At 47.9% G+C, this 21,770-nt stretch overlaps 1 protein-coding gene across 50 annotated transcripts in view; it reads left to right on the forward strand.

Annotated features, from left to right (window-relative positions):
- Positions 1-21,770, forward strand: part of IRAG1 (inositol 1,4,5-triphosphate receptor associated 1) — a 125,756-nt gene that overhangs the window by 26,979 nt on the left and 77,007 nt on the right. For 29 of the 50 annotated variants that reach the window (XM_065528557.2, XM_074014312.1, XM_074014327.1 and 26 more), the window contains exon 2: positions 14,530-14,687. The exons of the other annotated variants lie outside the window; for them this stretch is intronic. In XM_065528557.2, coding sequence (XP_065384629.1) covers positions 14,619-14,687 — 69 coding nt within the window. In that variant the 5' untranslated portion in view covers positions 14,530-14,618. The remainder of the gene's footprint in view (positions 1-14,529; positions 14,688-21,770) is intronic. 50 annotated transcript variants of the gene reach the window in all.

Below are 21,770 nucleotides of genomic sequence, written 5' to 3' on the forward strand. Positions count from 1 at the left end.
GGGATGATACCTTCTCCACAATGACAAACTGGTGAAGCCTTAGCCAGAAAAACCTCTTCTGGTCCTATGTCAGCCTTTCATTTTTGGTTGAAGTTGTTGCTGCTGCTGTCGCCTGGCTCTGTATTGGCCTAGAAGACTTCATTATGGTATACTGAGCAGAACCCTAGCCTTGGAGTCAGGCTACCCTGAGCTCAAACCCTGTTTACATTACTTAGTAATTGTGATGTCTGAAACAAATTACTTCACCTTTCTGAGCTTCAATTTTCTCACCTGTAAGATGGGAAAAATTGTACCACACAGAGCTGTTGTAAGGAATGGATAAGATAAAGGATGTAAAGAGTCAGATAGAGCACCTGGTACAATAAATGTCAGTTTCTCTCCTGCTAATGCCTCAGAATCACTCCCAGACCATCCCCACCTCTCCATGGTGGAAAAATGGCTCCCCTGGGGAGAAATTCTCTATGGTTACTTCCAATCTCATATCATTAAGCAGTCACAGTTGCATGTAGGACCTTGAAATACATGTGCCTCCCATCACCAAAGCTTGCTGTTGGGAGAGCCATTCCCAGGCTCTACCCTCCCGGCTTCTACCCACCCCTGCCATTGCATATCACTGTTTGCCAAAGCCTGTTCTCAACTTGGGCTTAAAGACTCAGCTAATGCAGCTGGTTGCATTGATCTGGATAACCAAGGGACATTTACTTTATCATGTAGCTTCTTGTGCACACATCCACCATCCTGCAGTTCAGCTCAGAGTCTACTGGTGACAAAAAGACCCTGGCCAACATCCACAGCTGCTCCCACCCTGCTACTGGCCTCAATGGGCAAGGTGTGAGCTTCCTTCCTGTCCTGTGCATGGGAGTCCCCACCCTAAACTCTGGTGCTGGGATTCCAAGAAGAGGGATGTGAGCCTGTTCACACAGTTAATCATTGTCCAGGTCTTGGGGTCTGCTCTTCTGGGGAGGACTGAGAGTGACAGCCTATCCAACTCTGAGCTGAGGGATAGGCAGGTGGAGTGGTCACCCCCAGGAAGTAATGATGTTTGAAAATCATTTGAAGGTTGAAATTTGACTAAACAAACATATCTTGGTGTGTACCAGTCTATCTTGTAGGCAGGAACATGGAGGTTGGTCAAACCGAGTCCCTCCTCTGGAGCCTTAAGAGTTTAGATGTGTGTATTAGTAGGAAGAAGTAGGGACAGGCATGCTGGAGAGGTGGGAGAAGGTTCTGTGGTTTGGACTGGGGTTTCTGGCCACATGCTGGGCCCATCAATGGTAGCAGGGAATGCAGAAAGAGGAACAGGTTCTAAGGAAAAGGGCATGGTGATATTCTAAGTTACGGAATAACTTAGGGTGAGCTCATCAGCTCTAGATCTGAGTTCCCAGCTTAAATTCTCAGGTAAGCAGCAGAGCAGAGAGGTGAGAGAAGACTTTGGTGCCAAGAAGGACCCCACAGGCAGCATTATAAAGGATAGGCTGTTTGCACCAGTTGGAACTCTTTATTGCAAGTACTAGAAAAGCTCATACAAGCCAACTTAAGAAAAAAGGGGTATTCACTGTTTCTCAAAACAGAAAAGGCTGGGGATATCAGGCATGGCTTGATCAGGACCTGAGAAGAAAGCCTCAGGACCTAGTTTCTTTCTGGTTCTTAGCTGTGCTCTGTCTCACATTGATTTCATCCTTAGACAAGTTCTTCTTCATCATCTTAAGAGGGATTCTGTTTTCACCCTCTGGAACTCAAGGTTGCAGTTAAGGATGGCTTTCCCAGGATGCCCAGTAAAGTCTTCTTGCATGTCATTGGCTCTCATCAGCTCACATGCTCACCCTCCAGCCCATCACTGTGATCAGGGGGATGTGATGGCTGCTTCCAGCCCTGGGATGCCAGGAAGGCCCCTAACTTCCTTCTGTGTGACTGCTTTCAATAGGCAACATGGACTTGAACTCATGGGACAGAAAGCAGGGATCAGGCTGGCAAGTTAGCCCAGCCTTTACTATAGAGATGGAGAGACTGAGGCCTGAATGGTGAAGGAACTCATTCCTACACAGGCAGTTAACACGGCAGTCTGCTCTTCACTACCCAGAAGGCCCTGTCCCTGAACCCCCATTTCAATCCTGTTTTAGCTTTCTGTAGCACGCTTCACACCAGACTCTGCCCAGAAGCCCAGTCCAAGGTTATTGGGCCTATTTCCATGGCTTTGGAGAACTGGGATTCCCAGAGTGGAGATGAACAGGAGGCAGGGACCTGAGCTGGGGTGCTCCATCCCAGCAGGGAAGAACACTCTCTCCTCCTGGTCTTAGATGATCACAGTCACAGCTGCTTCCTATCTACCCCAGGGGATGCCGTGAGAAGGACTTCCAGTTCCTCAGAGAGGGGCTGCGTCTCAGCTGGTGTTGTTCTTGTCGGCCCTGAAGAAGGGCTGGGATCTGGAACGATCAAGAGCCCTGCCATGTCAAAAAATATCTCCTAATACCCTTGTTCTGTCTTTGCTAGGATTAGAGAAGCACAGGAATAAGCTCTCTCTAAGGACGAGCCAAACATCCCATTTTGGGCACAGGAGACCCAGTGTTTAATCCTGACTCTGCCTTCTGACTGTGTGACCTAGAGCGAGTCACTTTGCTTGTCTAAGGCTCTGTTTCCTCATATGTAAAATGGAGATATAATTCCTTTCTCACAGACCTGAGATGGTTCAAGAGCTAGCATATCTACACTGTGCTGGGTGTGTAGTAGGCCATGTGAAAAGTGAGGCTGGATTCCTAGAGTCCTTGCTTTCAAAAGAAGAGATCCACCAGGTATTGAGAACTTTCTCTGTGCCTGTGTTATGTTCCCAGCATAAAAGAAAGTTATCTGCCCTCAGACTTTGCAAATGAGATACAGAAACCACTGCTTGGCAGACTGGGATAGCCACACAGTGCTGTCACAGACCAGAGAGAATATAGCTTCCAGGAGAGGTCTGGGAGGCTCTTCTGGAGGAGGTGGGCTTGGAGGACACACCCCAGAGCCCCAGTGCCCAGCACAGTACCTGATACATAGGAGGCATTCAACAAGCTTTTCTAGAATGGTTGAATGATTTAGGCAGGCACCATGGAGGCCATCTTTTCCTTCTAACTTTCCCAAACCAGTTTCTATGTATATTCCTGTATGTATTCCTACATGTTCCTAATAGACCCTGATGACCTCTTCCTAGAACAAAACTGGGAAGGGAAGGGGAGATGAAGGAGAAGTAGGAGGAACTGAATGAGAGAGCCACACTGGGAACTGGGTGCTAATTTTCTTTTCTTTTTTCACTTATTTATTTACTTATTTGGCTGTGGTGTTGCCAAGGCAAGGAAGTTTTAGTTTTATTTGGAACAAAATTTCTAAAGAATCCAAGGCAATAGGGTGCCGCTTCTGGTTCCTGGTGGTCTAGATGGCCCTTGACAGATCTCTGGGCCTGGACAAAACACCAGCTTGCCTTTATCCATCCTTGCCCCCATCCTAAGAAAAGGGCATCTTCAGGTTCAGAGGCCAGGAGATCCAAGGAAGAGGCCATTGGCTCAGATTCAGCCCACTTGTTGGCTTCTGAAAGAGCCAAGGCCGTCAAGACCTAGTGAGATCCCATCAGGTGGGTGCAATGCCTCCTGCCTTCTCCCTGAAATAAGGTACATTTCCCAGAGGTCTGCTTCATGGGAATGGGCAATCCCAGGTGCTGGATTGCCAGGAACCCTAATACCAGAGTCTGTGCCTTTGCTGGAGCAGGAATCAAGCCATGAGTCCAGGTCTGGGTTTAGAGACAGTGACCACCTTGCAAAGCCTCCTGGCTCTGCTCTGTCAGGAAGGAGATGGTTCCAGAGTACCATGGCAGCAGACACGAGGGTGATGCCTCATTTGAACACACACAACCAGCTGTTTGAGGAAAAGGTTTGGTCAGCATTCCAAGCGAAGCCAGAAAGGCTAGTGGGGCTGCTCTGTGGTCTTCTGTTGGGCTTAGGTTAAAGCTAGAAGAGTCATTGATAAGTTAATCCGAAAACTCACTTTGCAAATTACTCCTAGGTGGTAGGATAGAAGCATGAAGGTGTCAGAGAAGGAGGCCCTGCCCTTTTGTGAGGTTTTAGTTGTTGAATACTATGGGGGAAATTTGCACATCTGTGTGACAAGGAAGACATGAAACCCAGGTACATCATCGAGAGAAAAACTTGGCCATTAACCTGGGGAAGTTCAATGAGAATGAGGGCAGGCAAGGCTACCCACCTGCTTATATAGCAAGCCAGATGATGGCTACGTTTTGTATTTTTAGTAGAGATGGGGTTTCACCGTGTTGGCCAGGCTGGTCTTGAACTCCTGACCTCAAGTGATCCACCCGCCTTGGTCTCCCAAAGTGCTGGGATTACAGGCATGGACAACTGCACCTGGCCTATGTAAAACCTTCTTATCTTCTTTTTAGAAATACAGTGTCATTCATTTATTAATTCAATAAACATTTAGTGAATGGCTACTCTGTGTTTGACACTGTATTGGAGGCAGGTCATAAAAATATGAATATTTATAAGAATATTCATAAAGCTATGAATAAGGCAGAGTTCCTGCTCTTGAGGTGTTCATATTCTAGTTGGGTTGAGTTCTGTGCAAAGTACCCTGGGAGGATAGGGCAGTAGGCTGAATACTACCCCCTCCCCAAGATGTCTGCATCCTAACCCAGGAACCTATGAAGATGTTACCTTAAATGGCAAAAGGGCCTTTGCAGACATGATTGAATTGAGGATACTTAGATGGAGATTACCCTGGATTAACTGAGCGGGTTCAATGTAATCATGAGTTCTTATAAGGAGGCAGGACGGTGAAAGTCAGAGGAGAAGGAAATGTGAAGGGGGAAGCAGAGATCAGAGGGGAGAAAAGATGCCAGCGACTCTGCCGGCTTTGAGGATGGAGAAAAAGGGGTCACCAGCCAAGGAATGTAGGCAGCTTCTAAAGCTGGAAATGGCAGGAAATGGATTCTCCCCTAGAGCCTCCCGAAGAAGCACAGCCCTGCCGATTCTTAGACTTTAGCCTCCTGAGATGGATTTTGAACTTCTGACCTCAAGAATTGTAAGATAATGAAGTTGTGCAGTTTTAAGTCACCAAATGTGTGGAAATTTGGTACAGACACAGTAGGAAACTAACACAGGAAGGGAGTAACTTTTCCTGAGCTGAAGAGGAGGAATGGGTTTAGGAAGGAGGGGATATGTGAAATGGGTCTTGGAGGATAAGTAGGAACCCATAAGGTATAGAAAGAGGACAGAAGGCAGCCCAAGTATAAGGAGGAGGATGTATGCAAAGGATGTAAAAAAAGCAGGGCATGTTTGGAGGTTGGCTTTTGGTCCACTATGGTTGGGGCATAAGGTGTATGAAGGCTGAAAGAGGGGATCAGCCCCGAGAGAGGGGCTAGAAGCTTGACTCAGAACTAGCCCCTATGGTAAAAGGGAATCCTCAAAGAGTTTACGAAGGGGAAGGATGATCCGATTTATGTTTCAAAGAGACTGCTCTGATATCATTATGGAGGGTCATTGGAAGGGACCAGGCCAGAGGTAAGGAGACACATGAGGCTGTTGCAGTGACTCAGGTCACACAGAGCCATGGGCAGGGGTGGCGGGGATGGGAGGAAGGGCATTTCTTAACTAGGATTGACAGGACTCAAAGGCATCTAATTGAATGTGGAAGGTGACAGAAATGAAGGAGTCACGGTGACTTCTGGGTTTGTAGCTTGAGTGCCATTCTCTAGGGCACAAGAGGAGTGGGCTGGGGAGGGAAAGAAACAATGAGCTCTGTCAGGGACATGGTGAGTGTCAGGGATCCATGGTCCACTTGAGAAAAGTTGTCCAAAGACAATTGGCAATGAAATCTCCATAACTATGCTATCTTGGGGTGATATTAAAGTCATCTGTGTTCCTTCTGCACCCTGGTAGGAGCAAGAATCAGGGAGCCTAGGGCTGAGTGGCTCAGTTGTGTGCTGGCAATATTTCACAGCCAGCTGTCTGGGGGAAAAGGCCCTGATATGTATGTAGCATTTGCCGATTTCCATGGTATAGATACTCCCCTATGACCAATGGCAAGCTACTAACTCCACCTCACTGATCATGGAACTGAGAAGAGATGGGCAGTAGCAAATCATTATAGTGTTTCCACCATGCAGAGACAATAGAAATAAATCTTCCTAAGAGCATAGATAATAGTAAACTGTAGTAAAATAATTAAAAAGCAGTTATTTTTAGTATCTCCTTTTTGTTTAATGTAATTTATTTTTTAATAATGTCTGTGTTTAACCGCCAGTTCACAAAATTCTTCAAAATTACATTAGACTCTTATGAGCTAGAACAAGCAGGCTCCTGTGCACCACTAAAGAGATTCCTCCAAAGTACAAGTTAGAAGGTCCCAGAAATCCACCTACTTCTCAGGCTCAGTGACTCTCTAAAGTCACCCATGTGGGGAGGCAGAGCCAAGCCTAGGGCCTAGGAGACAGTTCCTGATCCTCCATGTCTTCCTGGAGACCCCTCGGTGCCCTGCCCTTTATGGGATCTCACAGACCCGGGAATGCCGTGTGGTCCTTGACCCCAGGATGATGACTCATGTCACTCTGGAGTGAGTGACTCAGGGAAGAGGCTGCTGAGCAGTCTGGAACAAACAGAACTGGGCAAGATTTATATCTGCTAGGCACTAAATGGGAGGCTCAGATACTTTGCTGCTATTCTCGGTGCCTTTGAACTGCCTCCGATTGAGCAATTGCACATATTTTGAAGAAGAAAAAAATTTTTCAAGTGGACCTGTTTTTAAAAAAAGAATTCCTGAAGTGAACAAGCCGGAAAGGAAACCTGGGGAGATGTTTGGGCTTATTTCCTGTCATTGGTCTGAGCAGGTACTGGCTCCTTCCCAGGGCACCCCCAGCCAACAAAGCCTATACGAGATCCACAGGAGTGGAGAGCAGGGCTGGAGAATATCAGGCGCTGAGAAGGTTTCCCACAGAGGTGCAAACCCCAGGAGTGCTGGGGTGCATGACTTTGTTTAGGGGACACAGTCATGGGGGAAGTGCCTTCCACTTCCTCATCCTCCCTTTTCTGTTGCCACCGAGGCTTTCTCCCTGCATCTCTACCCTTCACCATTCCTGCTCCCCCACAATTCCCTTCAATCTAGATCCACTTTCAAGAGAGAATCCTGGGGCTTCTACCACACACTGGGGGTGGTCTACCCCCTTTGGTCACTCACTTACCCACTCGTTCAGCACAGCACAAATACCTACGTGGCCAGACACTGTGGCTGACCCTCTTCCAGGAGGGAGTCCACGCTAGGCCTCATGTCTCACCTGTGGAATGAAAACCTCTGTTTTCAGGGAGTCATCATCAGTACAGGGATAGTGGAAAGAACTGTGGCTTTGAAACCAGACCAACCTGGGACTGAGCATAGCACAGACCTGGGGCAACCACAGCACAGACCTGGGACTGGGTACAGCACAGACCTGGGACTGGGTACAGCACAGACATGGGGTAGCCACAGCACAGACCTGGGACTGAGCACAGCACAGACCTGGGGCAACCACAGCACAGACCTGGGACTGAGCACAGCACAGACCTGGGGCAACCACAGCACAGACCTGGGACTGAGCACAGCACAGACCTGGGGCAACCACAGCACAGACCTGGGACTGGGTACAGCACAGACCTGGGGCAACCACAGCACAGACCTGGGACTGGGTACAGCACAGACATGGGGTAACCACAGCACAGACCTGGGACTGAGCACAGCACAGACCTGGGGCAACCACAGCACAGACCTGGGGCAACCACAGCACAGACCTGGGACTGGGTACAGCACAGACATGGGGTAACCACAGCACAGACCTGGGACTGAGCACAGCACAGACCTGGGGCAACCACAGCACAGACCTGGGGCAACCACAGCATAGACCTGGGACTGGGTACAGCACAGACATGGGGTAACCACAGCACAGACCTGGGACTGAGCACAGCACAGACATGGGGCAAGCACAGCACAGACCTGGGACTGACAAGATCATGGACCTGGGACTGAGCACAGCATGGACCTGGGACTGAGCACAGCACAGACCTGGGACTGTCCACAGCAAAGACCAGGACTGAGTCTCTTTTACTTGCAGGAGACAAATCTGGGAGCTCTGAGCCAACTAGGATGAACACCAGAGTTTCTCTGAGCCTGGGCTTGGTTTTGTTGATGCCGTGCTTAGAGAACTCAGTTGCCCTGTTTGGAGAATGGCAAGGGCGCTGAGTGTACTCTATGTGCCAGCAGCTTGCATGTATTTCCTGGTTTAATCCTTACAACAACCCTAAAAGGTAGGTGCTATTACCTCCATTTTCAAATAAGGAAACTGAGGCCAGGGGAGATTTATCCAGCAAGGGAGAGGCAGAGAAAGGATTAGAACGGAATCTGCAAAGCAACAAAGCCCCGTGAGCAGGCCCAGGTTAGGAAGCAGGATGGGGCTTTCCCGAGGCGGACTCCCCCTCCGGCTCACGTGTGGAGGTGCAGAACCCAGTTCTGCAGTTGGTTAGGCCCAGGGGACCCCCAGAGGCACCTCTCAGCACTTTCAGCAGATCTCCTGTGGGGACCATCCTCTCTCCTGCGAGAGTGACCATGAGAGTAAGGACAATGACGAGCCACTGCCGAAGGACACCTGCTTCCACAGCACAGACACAATGGCTTACCCTTTACTATGAGCAAAACCGTCAAAATGAAAAGTCAGAAAGCTGCTGCAAGCAGCCGGGCTCGGGGCGTGGGGGCTCTGGGGCCTCCTCTGACTCTGCCCCTCACCCGTGGGTGTGGCCTTGGTCACATGCCTGCCCCTCTCTGGGCCTCAGTTCCCCATTGGTAAAAATGGGTGCATGGGTAAGACTGGTGGGCTCCCAGTGGCCCCTCCGTCACCCTCTGGATTTGCAGAAGGGCTAAGAGAGCTCCATGTGCAGTCACCCCAAACAATTCCCCCCATCAGTTGTTCATCTAGAGATCGACTCGTGGTATTAATAGCAACCTAATCTCTTTCACATTCTTTGTGCTGCTAAAATGAAAGCAAAAATTCAAAGCTGGAAGAACAAAAAAAACTCCCTTCTGAGAATACTGAGTCACTCCAGAAAGGTCAGTGGAGGCTAGGTTAACCCATTGTTTCCCGAAAAGGCTTCTTGGCTCTTCCCTCAATGCTCAGAGATTCACAGAGAGAATCTGAGAGCCGCTCAGCTTACAGGCCGTGCTCCTGAGATATTGTGGTTTCAGAGAGGAGTTTGGTTTCTTCTAGGCAGGTCACAAGGCTCTGGGAGAGGCATCTTTGGGGCCACGATAAGAGACTGCTGCTGCCTGCCGAGAATAGTGTTGGCCCTGCAAGAAAGGGGAGCATCAGACCCAGATTCAGTGAATTCCCAGCACTGCCATTCATGAGTGATGACATTGGGCAAGTCTCTGGGCCTCTGTTTCCTCATCTATAACATGGGTCTAATTTTAATGTTAATAATAATACTACTTACTCTCCCCATCTCACAGGGTTGCTGAAAGCACTGAAGGAGATAGTCTCTGTAAATTCTGTTCCTGAACCCTGCGTCCTGATGATGGCTCTGTGCTTTCTAGGATACTGTAAGGCCTTTGAAGCCTACAAGGCAGGGTTGACCTCCCCTTCCTCCACCTGCTGCTATCACCTTCCAGAGGACATGCAGGCTCAACTGTAGGCCACTCTTTAGCCCTCATAAGACCCCTGGCCCGACAACCGAAGTGTAGGTCCTGTTTCCTCCCCTCTGCCTCCCACCATCTTTAGCCTCACTGGGAGTACTCACTGTAGCCGTCCCCTGGGAGGCAGGCTTTTCTGCCACACTCAAGCAAAACTCCTGGTGAAGAAGCCAGAGTGGAAGAGAGGAAAGATGACGGGCCTAGGCGTCAGACTAGCCTGGATTATAACCCTTCGCCAGCTACTTACTAGCTGTGTGATCTTGAGCAATTTGTGAAACCTCTTTGAGCCCTAGATCCTTAATATATTAAATGGAAATAATAAAACCTATCTCACGGGGGTTAAAGAAAATAGCACTTGAAATACATCTAGCATAGTGTCTGATGCTCACTAGGCAACTTAGAAATAACTGAAGAATGCAAGCATGAACAAAAGCATATTAGTTTGTTTTCTTTCATGAGCGGGGCAGATAAAATATTTAAATATGGTTTAGGAACTTCTAGCCTCTTCAGTTGCACAAATGATTAGATAGTTATCCCAGCAGAGTCTCTTGGAAAATTTGCACCAGATACAAGGGTAGCTGAACCAGTCAAGTTGTTTCCGTCTCTGCACCTCAGTTTCCAGGCCTGTAAAATGGGCCAGGTTCTACTTAGGCACTAGCTGGGGGCAGAATGAGTAGAGTCATAAGAGCTGATTAGCTCTTGGCACTGGCCCACCTAACCCTTTCTTAACCAGACCGGAGAGGCAGCAAGAAGGGCCCTGAACATGGGTTAAAGAAGGAACAGCTTGGAGACCAAACATTGCTAAATATTTTTTCCTTTTATGGGCTGGTGCTCTAGATCACCACTTCCTGGAGATTATATTCTAAACTTTGCTGTGATGGATGTGAGGTCCGTGTGCCCACAAGCTCCAGCAGAACCCAGATGTCACCCTGGGGGAGGGACTCTGCTTTTACCTTGCTATTTTAAGCAGTGAGTTTATAATAATGGATGGGAGAGACAGCAAACAGGGCAGGAGCAGCGTGGGAATGGCCCTGGCAGGCGGGGCTGCTGGGGCTCCCCCTGAGGAGCCTGGGGTTCCATCTTGTCAAGAGTGGGGCCTCAGCCAGCATCCACTCTACTTTTATGTTGTGGCAGCTGACATCTGACTTAATTCATTTGTTCTATTTTGCTTTCTGTCACAGAGACTGACTTAAGCTCTTTTTGGAAGAGAGGGAGGTGGAGGAAAGAAAGTGGAGGGTTAGAAAATGAGATATGTCTCATGAGACTTCAGACCATAATCCCAGAATCCTGGGATGGAATTGTCAGGTCTTTCAGTTTGCTGTAGCTAAAAAGAGTCCAGGATTTCAGGGACATTCAGAGTTAGAAAAGGCCCCTGAACTGGTTAGGAATCCTGTGACCCTTGTCCCAGCCTTTACCAGAACCCTCCAAGGAATGGGGAGCTCACTACCTTAAAGAACAGCCTGTTTCATCCTCGGGTGGTTCCAACCACTAGAAGGTTGTCCCTTGCCGCCATCTGACCTTTCAGTCATTAGTTATGACATCTATTCTTTGGGGACAGTAGAACCACATGAATGCTTTCCAAACATCTGAGAAGAGATTTTTATTTCTCCCTGCACTTCCTCTTCTCCAGGCTAAAGTTCTCTAGCTCTTTAAACACAAATTTTGTTCTCCTAGCTTCTGCTTCCCGTTTTCAAAACATGTCCCAATTTGTCTAAATCCTTCTTAACAGGCAGAGCACAATATACTTTGTGTAGATTAAGACAAAAGAAAAGTGGAATAGTCACCTCCCATGTTTTAGAAACCATACACCTGTTAAGACAGCCTGGACCTGTACATACATCACACATAACTTAAAAAGGTTTCCTAGGAGATGTAGCCAACTTCCTTTAGTAGAATCAGGGTTTGTAGCTACTCTTTTGCTACCCTCAACCCCTGTTACCAAATACTTTACCCAGCACCACTGATGCCACTGCTGCTGAAATCCAAGTAAAGATGATAGAAATTAATCACAGAGCTTACCTTTGGGTGAACCTGATGCTCAGTTTATTCATATAGTAAGAATTTGGCATGGAAGACATAGACAGCATGACCTGGCCCCATAGTTCTCATTCCCAAGAGCCAGGTGAAGTCTGTCCAGTATGGCTTCTCCCCATCCTGTCTTATCTTCCCCACTAGACACCCAGCTAATCTGCTCCAAGAAATTCCACTCAGCATTTGTGTTCACGGCTCAGCTCAAACGTCATTTCTAATGTGAAATATTTGCTAAAATCAGCTAAAATCATGTCCCACCATCCCAGTTTCCATAGTTAGGCAACCCTTTTCTGGGGTCCTGCAACTTCTCACTTTCAAAATATTTACCCCATTATACTGTTCTCCAGTGTCTCCTACCACTGGACTCTGTTCCTTGAGGGCCAAGATTATCATATTTGTGTCACCAGCCCCTGGCACAGGCCTGGTAGAGTAGATGTAAAGTGTTGGCAGTGAAAGAATGAATGACTCTATGGATGCTCTACTTGAGATTTCTTGAGGTGACCAGTAGGGGTTACCCTAACTGTTCCAGAGCTGAGTGGGCTAACTTGTTCATTGCAGAGAAAGACAGCAGTCAAGATGGTGGTCACCTTGACCAATCCTGGGACTCAAAGTCCCTAGTTCTTTAAACATAAATCAACAATCATTCTTTGCTGAATCTTTTGGGTACCTAGGATGAATCTGACACCTAGCCTATCTCAAGGAGCCCAGTCCAGGAGTCTAGAGGTATGTGTGTTGGCTGGTGGGGAGTGGGGGGGTCTGTCAGAGCTGGGCTGATGGCAGCTCAGGCCTGTTCTGCAGCACTCTGGCTCTAGGGCCTTTCTGAGCCCTTTCTGAAGGACAGGAAGGACACCAAGTATTATGGGAGGTGCAGAGCTTTCTGGCTCTTCCTCCTACAGCCTCCAGCAGTCAGCAGTACCTCCCAGAGGACCTGGAACACAGTTGGTGCTCAGTAAATGACAGTGTCCTTCATCTCCATGCCCACCCACCATGTGTCCCATCAGCCAAAGTTCGCCTGCCTATGTTATCTGCACGGTGGTCTTAATCTACTCTCCAGTGGAGCAGCTCCTTCGGGGAATCTCTAAAAGTTGCAGAACCAGGCCAGTTGTTAGTTCTATAGATCCCTGAAGGTATTGCCCACCCCACTAAGAGAAGAAAAAGGGAGTTTAACAATGGGGAGAGGCCAGGCAGAGCCCTTGGAACTTGGGCCAAACTTCCTGGGCTGCAGACCCCTGTGCAGGTGGCTTCTATGGGAACCTACTCTGAAATGAGTGTGTTTCATCCTTGGAGCATCCTGCTCAGGAGGCATTCTTATCTCTGTTTCAACAAGAAAAGCGGGACTCAGAGATGAAGCCAACTTTCCAAGGTCACATAGACAGTGAGTGGCAGAGTGAGGACTCACACCCAGATATCCGGTTCCAAAGCCTGTGTTCTTTCGACATTGCTATCCTGCCTTTCCCTATGGAAACCTGGCATTGCTAGTCTCCTCTTCTAAGAGGAAGCAGAGGAGCTAGACCCATTGGCTCAGGGTTGTTGGCAGGATCATACTCCTAGGCATCTTGACAGACAAGAAGCATGAAAGAGTAGTGGAGTATGTTTTCAGTTACAAGTAACAAAAACCCAACACAAAGTGATTTCAACACCAAGAGGCTTAATTGTTCGTGTCACTGGCTAGTCCAGAAAGTGTTTGGGCTTCAGGCATACTTTAATCAGGGCTCCAGTTCTGTTTCTCTGCAGGTGCCTTAGCTCTGCCCTCCTCTGTGTGTGTCATTTAGATTCTGTCTCGCTTTCCTCATGGAAGCAAAATGGTGTCCGTAGCACCAGGTCTCATATCTTCACACTCCACCACTCAGAGCAGGAGAAAACATCTGGTCCTAGAACACTACTGGAAGCTCATGGATGTAGGCTGGGTCCATTGTCTGTCCCTGAGCCAGTCACTGTAGGAGGTGGATGAGATTGTGCTGATTGCAGTCCTGATCAGCATTGGGACCCCAGTGGCCCCGGGCTGCTGCACCATGGGGAGGGGATAGCCTGGCTTCTGGGAGTCAATCTAAGGTTGCTGGGGGTGGGCACAGGGCACACGGAATTCACCCTGCCTGAGCCTCCAGGTTTTAGCAGGGCTGGTGTAGGCCCCGTGAGGGCCGAACTCAAATGAGAGAGAGTGTGCTGAGGGTAAGAAGAGCATGAGGGGAGGTGTCAGGGAAGAAGTCAGGAAACAGCACCCCTTACTCCCCATCTACATGGCTGAGGAACACTGTGTGGTATAGCAAAAAGAGCCCCAGCCTCAAAATCAGGAAGATCTGGCTTCAAATTATTGGTTCTCTGTATGATTTGGGGCAAGTAACTTTCACTCTCTGCGGCAGTTCTCTCATCTGTAAAATGGGAATATTAATGCCTACATCAGAGGTCATCTTGAGGATTCAATTAGATCATGGTGATGCTTCTAGGACAGGGCCCGGCACCCAGTAGGTGCTCAGTAAGTGGTAAACAACTGCCAATCTAATCTCAATGGAGTATCTTCCTTTAGCTACAGCTTTGAGGAGTTTGAAGCACTTTTCTCCCTTCTGGGATAGCTGTGTTTACTGTAAAGACCAAATTAGATGCAAAATCTCTAAGGTCACCTCTGACTTTGTAAACAAAGCCAGAGAGCCGGAGGAAATGAAATTCCAAATGCCCTCGCCTAGCCTGGTTTGACCTCCGGTGTTGATGCAAACTCAAGCCGGCTCTCACTGTGGCTTGTGGCTCCGGGAAATGGAACCCAGCTTGGGACAGGGATGGGAACGGATTTGACTTGTCCTTTTGGCGTCTCCCCAGCCTGTGGAGCCCAGGCCTCTTGGAGCATCTTTGGGGCTGACGCAGCGGAGGTTCCGGGCACACGTGGCCACTCCCAGCAGGAGGCTGCCATGCCCCACATTCCCGAGGACGAGGAGCCCCCCGGAGAGCCACAGGCAGCCCAGAGCCCTGCCGGCCAAGTAAGTGCCCCCTCTCTGCCCTCAGCTAGCCTGGCTGGGGGCCAAGCCAAGCACCCTGGGCTGAGGCCACAGCTCTTAGGCTGGCCAGAGGGTTTGCTGACAGCTCATGTAGGTTGCAGTGGGTACCTGGAGAAGGTATGTGGCTTCCATACTGAGGAACCAATTACTCTGAGTTGGTTTGAATTGACCGAGGCCCCAAATATTCTGAGTATAGAACCAACCATCTAGGCTGTGTCTGACTGAGGCCTCAGAAGCCAAACTATAAACCACGCAGGCTCCCTCTGAAACTGGGGAAAGACTTAGATGAGAACCATTAGCACTGAGAACCTCTTATGTCAGGGGAGTGGGCACGAGAAAAGGCCACTTAAAGTGAATCCACTTGAAATGGAGATCAAAATTGTATAGTAAATAGCAAAAAAGGTTTTCAGTGAAATTTTATAATAGAAAGGAAATGATGAAAGCAAGTTAATTTAAAGGGACATTGAGATTTTTATTGTACAAATGAGGCATTCAAAACAAGCTATTTTTAGCTATACAAATTACGAAATATAGGTTATGTACTAATTTTCAGATTGAAGAAAGAATAAAATGTTGATTTTGGTGTGGGTATATTTATTTATTATACCAGCAAAATGATCTGTTCACATAGTAATATCCTCTTCACATTTTACTTTACAGCACCTAATTAAGAGACTCTATCTGTTTAATATAATACTTAAGGGCTTCATCCATTTTCCTAAGGATCTCTTTCAATCCCTCAATATTCAAATTATTCCCTTTTGAAGAACCTATTTGAGCATCATCCTCATTGTATTTTCTTCACTTAATTGATAAGCTCTATCTGATCTCCTTGGTCAAAGACCTTGCATGTGAAATTCTCCATCACTGTTTTCTTTGATTTCATGAACTTTGCAGTTGATTTGCATTGAAATGGTATTATCCTGTTATATCAAACAGTCGTCCAAACTGACTGAGCCAGTGGGATAGACACTTGTTAAGTGAGGGAAGAATCTGTGAGTGGAGCATTATTTTTACAAATGGACAGATTCTTAGTGAATATTTTCATGTTATGATGGCATATATTTTCTGACACATTACGACTCTGGGAACTTAGATAGTAAATACTTAGAAAAGAATGGCCCCTTGTAGCTCCATATCCCAAACTCATGGGATTAAGATGTTGCAGAACTTGGCAGCCTTAGGGGTGAGGGGGTTTTCCTTCCCTTGAATGTCTAAGTGACAGTGGGCCAACCTCCTAGCCCTTCAGCCTCAGGCAGCCCAGCCTAGGGTTTTATCAAGTCCAGGCCCCCATTCTGGGAAATAGTGGGTCCTGCTGCTGGAGGGTGCCAAGTTCCAAAAGCTTAGGGATTAAGGAAAGGAGACAAGACACTCACAACTGCGTTCAAAGGCGACTGCTTCCAGACCCTCAGGCCGTGACTTTCTTGGCCTCTGTCTCCTTAGCATCCCTATTTCCTTACCCTGGACTCCTCTGAAAATGACCATCCCGGGCCCCTTCCACTTCACTAACAATGGTAGTGCCCTTGAATCAGATTCTCAGGCAAAATCTAGCTCCTACATCCTGGGCAACTCCCCCAAACAGCTGCCCCAAGAATAAAAGCATTCCTAAAATATAAGATAATGAAAGACCAGCAAAGATGCACCTCTGCTGTCAGTGAAGACAGGCTTTTATATTGAGTTAAGTTCTTCCTGGTTACAAAGCTTTATAATTAAAAGTTCTTTCAAAGTATATCCTCAGGAAACACAAAACAGACAACATAAACACCTGTCACTTAGACATTCAAGGGAAGGGCATCTCCCCACCCATAAGACTGCCAAGTTCTACAATATCTTGATCCTATGGGTTTGGGATATGGAGATCCAAAGGGCCATTCTTTTTAAAGTGTTTGTTATTTAAGTTCCCAGAGTTGTAATGTGTAAGAAAACAAATGTAATCATAACTTGAGAATATTCACTAAGAATCTACCCATTTGTAAAAATAATGTTCCCTCATGCATTCTTCCCTCATGGGTCCTTCTGCTGGGCCCCAATAACGCAGAAGCTATCAGTACCTGCAAACATTCTGTCTATAGTCTTGATTTCCCATGAGCGCAGAGAGAATCATGGCACTTGAAGGGTCTTCAGAGACCATCCATTATTTAATAAGAGTCTGGTTCTGGCTCAGGGTCACAGGGAGACTGAACTTGTGGGGAACTGGAATTTGGAGCTCCCACTAGCCAATCAGATATCCCCTACTCTCAATTTCGTGGCAGGCAGGCTCATGGAACCCTCCCCGCATTGTGGCAACCTCTAGAAATTCATCGTGCCAACCTAATGGTGCTGTACCTATGAGCATTTTGAAACCATGATGGTTAGGAAGGCCAGGAGGAATTCAGGGGAGCCGGGAGCTGGGAGGCCTAGATCCTATCAGGGAGGACATGTAGCACAGGATTTAAGAATATAAACTGTGCAGTCATACCAAGCTGGGCTTCAATTCCAGCTCCTCTATGTTCTGGTCAAGAGACCTTGTCTTGGCCAAGAAACTTGAGACCAAGTCTGTCAACTTTGCCGTGCTGCTGGTTTCTTGTGTGTTACCCAGTACAAGGGTTAGTTGCTGCCTCCTGGACTCTGCCTGTTCAGCCCAGACCTCAAGTGCCTTCTATAGCCTGAGGGACCATGAAGCTGGGGCAGTTTAGACTCCCCAACCAAAGTCCACATCAAACTCAACTTTCTTTTGCCCTCTTCCCTTACTGCCTTGCCCTGGGCATTTCAAAGCTTTTCAGAAGGCAACCAGGCATGGCGGGTAAAGTGCTTCTCCCACTATTGCACCCACCAGACAACCCACATTGGGTTTCTCAGGTAGTCACGGCCTCGGGAGGGTCAGGCCTCAGGAGCTGGCCTGGAGCCTTCAGGGGGTTGGAACCTGAGTCCCTAGGAGCATCTGAGGCCAGGGAGCCAAGGAAGCGGGGTTGGCCAGGATGACTCGGCTGGAAGTCCCAATCCTGCCCGAATTCCCAGTCTGTGAAGCAGGCAAAGAACAGAGCATCCCTCTAAGTTTACAGCTCCCCGGGGTCCAGCCCTACTTGTGATTCCTCAGGTCCCAGCCCCTATTTCCCATCACTGGCATGAGCACTAGCCGAGGCCTTCTCACATACAAACACAAAATCTGTAGGACTAGATCGTGTTTCTCTTTCTGCACGTACACACACATACACACACACAGACACATGCGCAGATACACATGCATGCACAGACAGACATACCCTTCAGGTCCTTAATCAGAAGCTGCAATCAAATACCACACAAAAAAAGCCCCGCAACAATGTACTCTGCAAGGCTACGTCCTGAGTGGGGTTTTCTGCACTGGCCCTTGAACAGGGAGAGACTCAAAGGGAAGAGTTTGTAGCCAAGGGGTTCTAGCAGGAATAGATGCTGTCAGGACACAAGCGTGGGACCTTAGGGGACCACAGAATGACAGACTGCCAGTGCTAGAAGAATCCCAGGTCCCATCTAAGCTCTGCCTAGGCAGGCAAAGCTCTCTATAATGTGAACCCCACTCAGTCACCCTGGGAATTTTTTGAATACCAGATTCCTCAGCCATCCAAGACCTACTGAATTGGAATCTCTTGAGGTAGGTCTCAGGGATCTGTAGGAATATATCTTTTTATTTTTGAGATGGAGTCTTGCTCTGTCACCCAGGCTGGAGTGCAGTGGTGTGATCTCGGCTCACTGCAACCTCCGTCTCCCAGGTTCAAGTGATTCTCATGCCTCAGCCTTCCGAGTAACCAGGACTACAGGCCTGCACCACTATGCCTGGCTAATTTTTGTATTTTTAGTAGAGATGGGGTTTCACCATGTTGGCCAGGCTGGTCTCGAACTCCTAGCCTAAAGTGATCTGCCCACCTCGGCCTCCCAAAGTGCTGGGATTACAGGCATGTACCACTGGGCCTGGTGTAGGAATCTGTAGGAATATTTCTATAATGAAAAGCTCACCACCTCCCAAGGAAGCCTGTGCACTGGTTGGCCAGCTCTGTCCTGGTCAAGCTGGAATCTGCCTCCCCTAAGACTCTCCCTTGGTTCTGCCCTCCATACAACCTATAGTGGGGTGAAATCCTACAGATGCAGGAAGGCAGTTCTGAGTCTTCCCAGAGTCTCTTTTTCTCTAGTTTCTTCAGTATTTGCTCCCATGACAGTGTTCAGAGCCTTCCTAACCTCCGCTCAGGACACATACCAGCCCACCTCCCCCTCACTGTAGGGTCCCGGACCTGGCCCCAGGCTCCAGATGCAACCTTACCTAGGCCTGGATGATTTCCTGGACTGTGACCAGCAGCCACAGTAGGAAGCTGACTCACCTGGACAGTGCAGCATCTCAGAAGTGCCTTGTAAACCTGAGGGTACAAAGAGGCTCACGTTAACTGAAAGAGCCCAGTTTTCATTGGCTCTCGCTTCCACCTGAACAACTCCCATCCTCTTCCAAAGGGTTTTAGAAGCCCCCAGCGGCAGATCAGTGTGAACTCATAAGCAGACTTCACCTCTTCATATCACCAGTTCCAGCACCCCAGCTACCTACCACCTCCCCCTGCTCCCCTACCTCCATTGCACACAAAGCCACTTAATAATAATAGCTAACCCTGTGCCAGGTACTTGTCTACCGTATTAACTCATTTAACCTATAATTAGCCTTATGGTAGGTATTATCATTCCCATTATATAGCTGAGGAAACTGAGGCACAGAGAAATTAACTACCTTCCTCCAAGGTCACACGGCTCATAAGTGGCAGGCCCAGGATCTGGGCCCGGGCAGCCTGACCCCAGAGCCCATGCTTAGTCCATACTCTGCACTGAGCACTGTTACTGCCCCTGGGTCCTCTGTGAGAGCTCTGGGACCTGGGCCAACAGTACGTTGTCCTGTGTTCCCAAAGCCACTCACCTCAGAGGGGCCAACTTCAGAGCTCGCTGTCAGGGGAATGCCAAAGCACCACCCTTCTGCCTGCCAGCCCTTCGGGAGCACAAGCTCATGGGGCCAGCAACCAAAGCTGCATGTCACATGCCTGTCTATGCCCCTTCCTCATTCTCCTTCAGCCAGGTAATCAAACAGCCCAACTTTAACCTGAGTGGGCTGTCTGATTGCTTGGCTGAAGAATGAGGAAGGGGCATGGACACATTGAGGAAGGGGAAGGGCACGTCGACTCCTAGAAACACAGTCCACCATGCTATTGCCTGGTTTAGGCCACATACATGAGACACTCTGGGTCTCCCCGAGCATCTACGTTGTGTTTCATTCGTTGATGCTCTAGGCAGACATGGATGCTCAGCCCTGTTATGCAGTAGCTGTTGTGACTTAAGGTCACTGCAGCACTCCACTGATGAGTGGCATCCACGCCCCACCCCTCCCCTAACTTTTAAGTAACAAGATGAGGTTAGAGTGTGCGCTGGAGAAGCAGTCCTGTTTGTGTGGCCCTTATAGGAAGGGATCTGCTTGTGGAGCACCTAGAACCTCTGGCCATGGAGCTGCTAGCCTTCCTCCTCTTTTGGCTCAGAAATGGGGACTGACATAAGTGCCACCATAAGAAATCTGGGGTTGGGTAGATAATTGGCTGGCTAGATGATTAAATGATTGCATTAAAGGGCAGAAGACATGGAGGGAGGACTAATGTTAGGAAGGGAGGGAGGAAGGGAGGATAGTAGATATCCTCTCCTTGGAATAAAGTTACTCTCCTTGGAATAAAGCTAACACATATTGTGTGCTTTTCCACACTCCCAAAGCCTGTTGGCATGAGAGTAAAAATAGTGAGCAAGGTTGTAGGAGGCCTTTCCTGGCTTACATCCTCTGTCAGTGGGCTGGGCTCAGAGTCAACCCATCTGTCCTTTTAGAAGAGGAGGATGACCAAGCAGCCGGAAGTTCCAGAAGGTACAGGAAAGGCTCATAGGAATGTGAGGTAGAAGCAGCATGGCAGAGCAGGAAGAACTTAGGCTTCACATCCTTGACTGCTACCTTGGATAAGTGATTCACCTTGCCCCAGTTTCCTTATCTAGAAACTAAGAGTTATAGGAATAGCCACTAACAACAGCTAACCTTTATGGAGAACTCACTATGTGCCAGGCACCATATTAGGCTTGTTTTGTATGTTACATCATCTCACCTAATTCTGACAATACTCCTGGGAATACTATTAGTATTCCCACTAACAGATAAAGAATTTAAACACAGAAGAGTAATATGCAGTAACATAGCTAAGGAAGTGACTGAGGCTAAATTCAAACCCAGTCAGCTTGACTTTAATGATCAGAATAGTATATATAAAGTGATGAGCAAAGTACTTAGCTCACAAGAGGTGCTCAGTCTCTATAGCACAAAATAGTTTGCAAAAAGTTTCCACATGTGTCATTGCAAGTGCAAAACCACTGTGAGGTAGACAGAGCAGAGAGAGTCACCCCCATGAAAGTGTGAATTTAGAGAAGTTAGGTATCTCATCCAGATGAAGGGAAAGAAACTAACACACAGGTTCATAGTGTTTTCTAGGCATTTAACCTTCAGAACACACTCCTACATGGTAGTGATGACTACGTACATTTCACAGATGAGGATACTAAGGCTTGGAAAGGTTAAGCCAGTTGTTGAAAATCACATAATAAGGAAATAGCAAGGACTGATTCTACTGTCTAATGGTTGTAAGCTGAGGAAATGGGCTATAATTAATTGTTTTCTTATTTCTATTCCAAAAATACCCCATTATGTGCAATAGAGCTTGAGCACAGAGGCAAGGGATGACTATTCACTTACACATGGTAGGCACTCAATAAATATGGAATTGAGGAAATGAAGTACATTTACTCAGTCAATGTTTATTGAATTTTGCTCAACAAATGTTTATTGAGCATTAACTAACTAAGGTCCTGCTCTTAGGAAGCTCACTTCCTGGTAGATTTACTACCAAATGCCAGTTCTGTCAGATCCAATTTGCTCTTGTGTTCTCCCACGGCCTTCTCCCATCAGGACCTGGAGAAGCCTTGTTCTGTGCTGTCTATGGGAATATCTCGAGTTTAGCCATATACTTTACTGCTGAAGGCAGATTGCCAACTTCT

This window comes from Macaca fascicularis, chromosome 14 (genome assembly GCF_037993035.2).
Source record: "Macaca fascicularis isolate 582-1 chromosome 14, T2T-MFA8v1.1".
In the NCBI taxonomy this organism is placed as follows: Eukaryota; Metazoa; Chordata; class Mammalia; order Primates; family Cercopithecidae; genus Macaca; species Macaca fascicularis.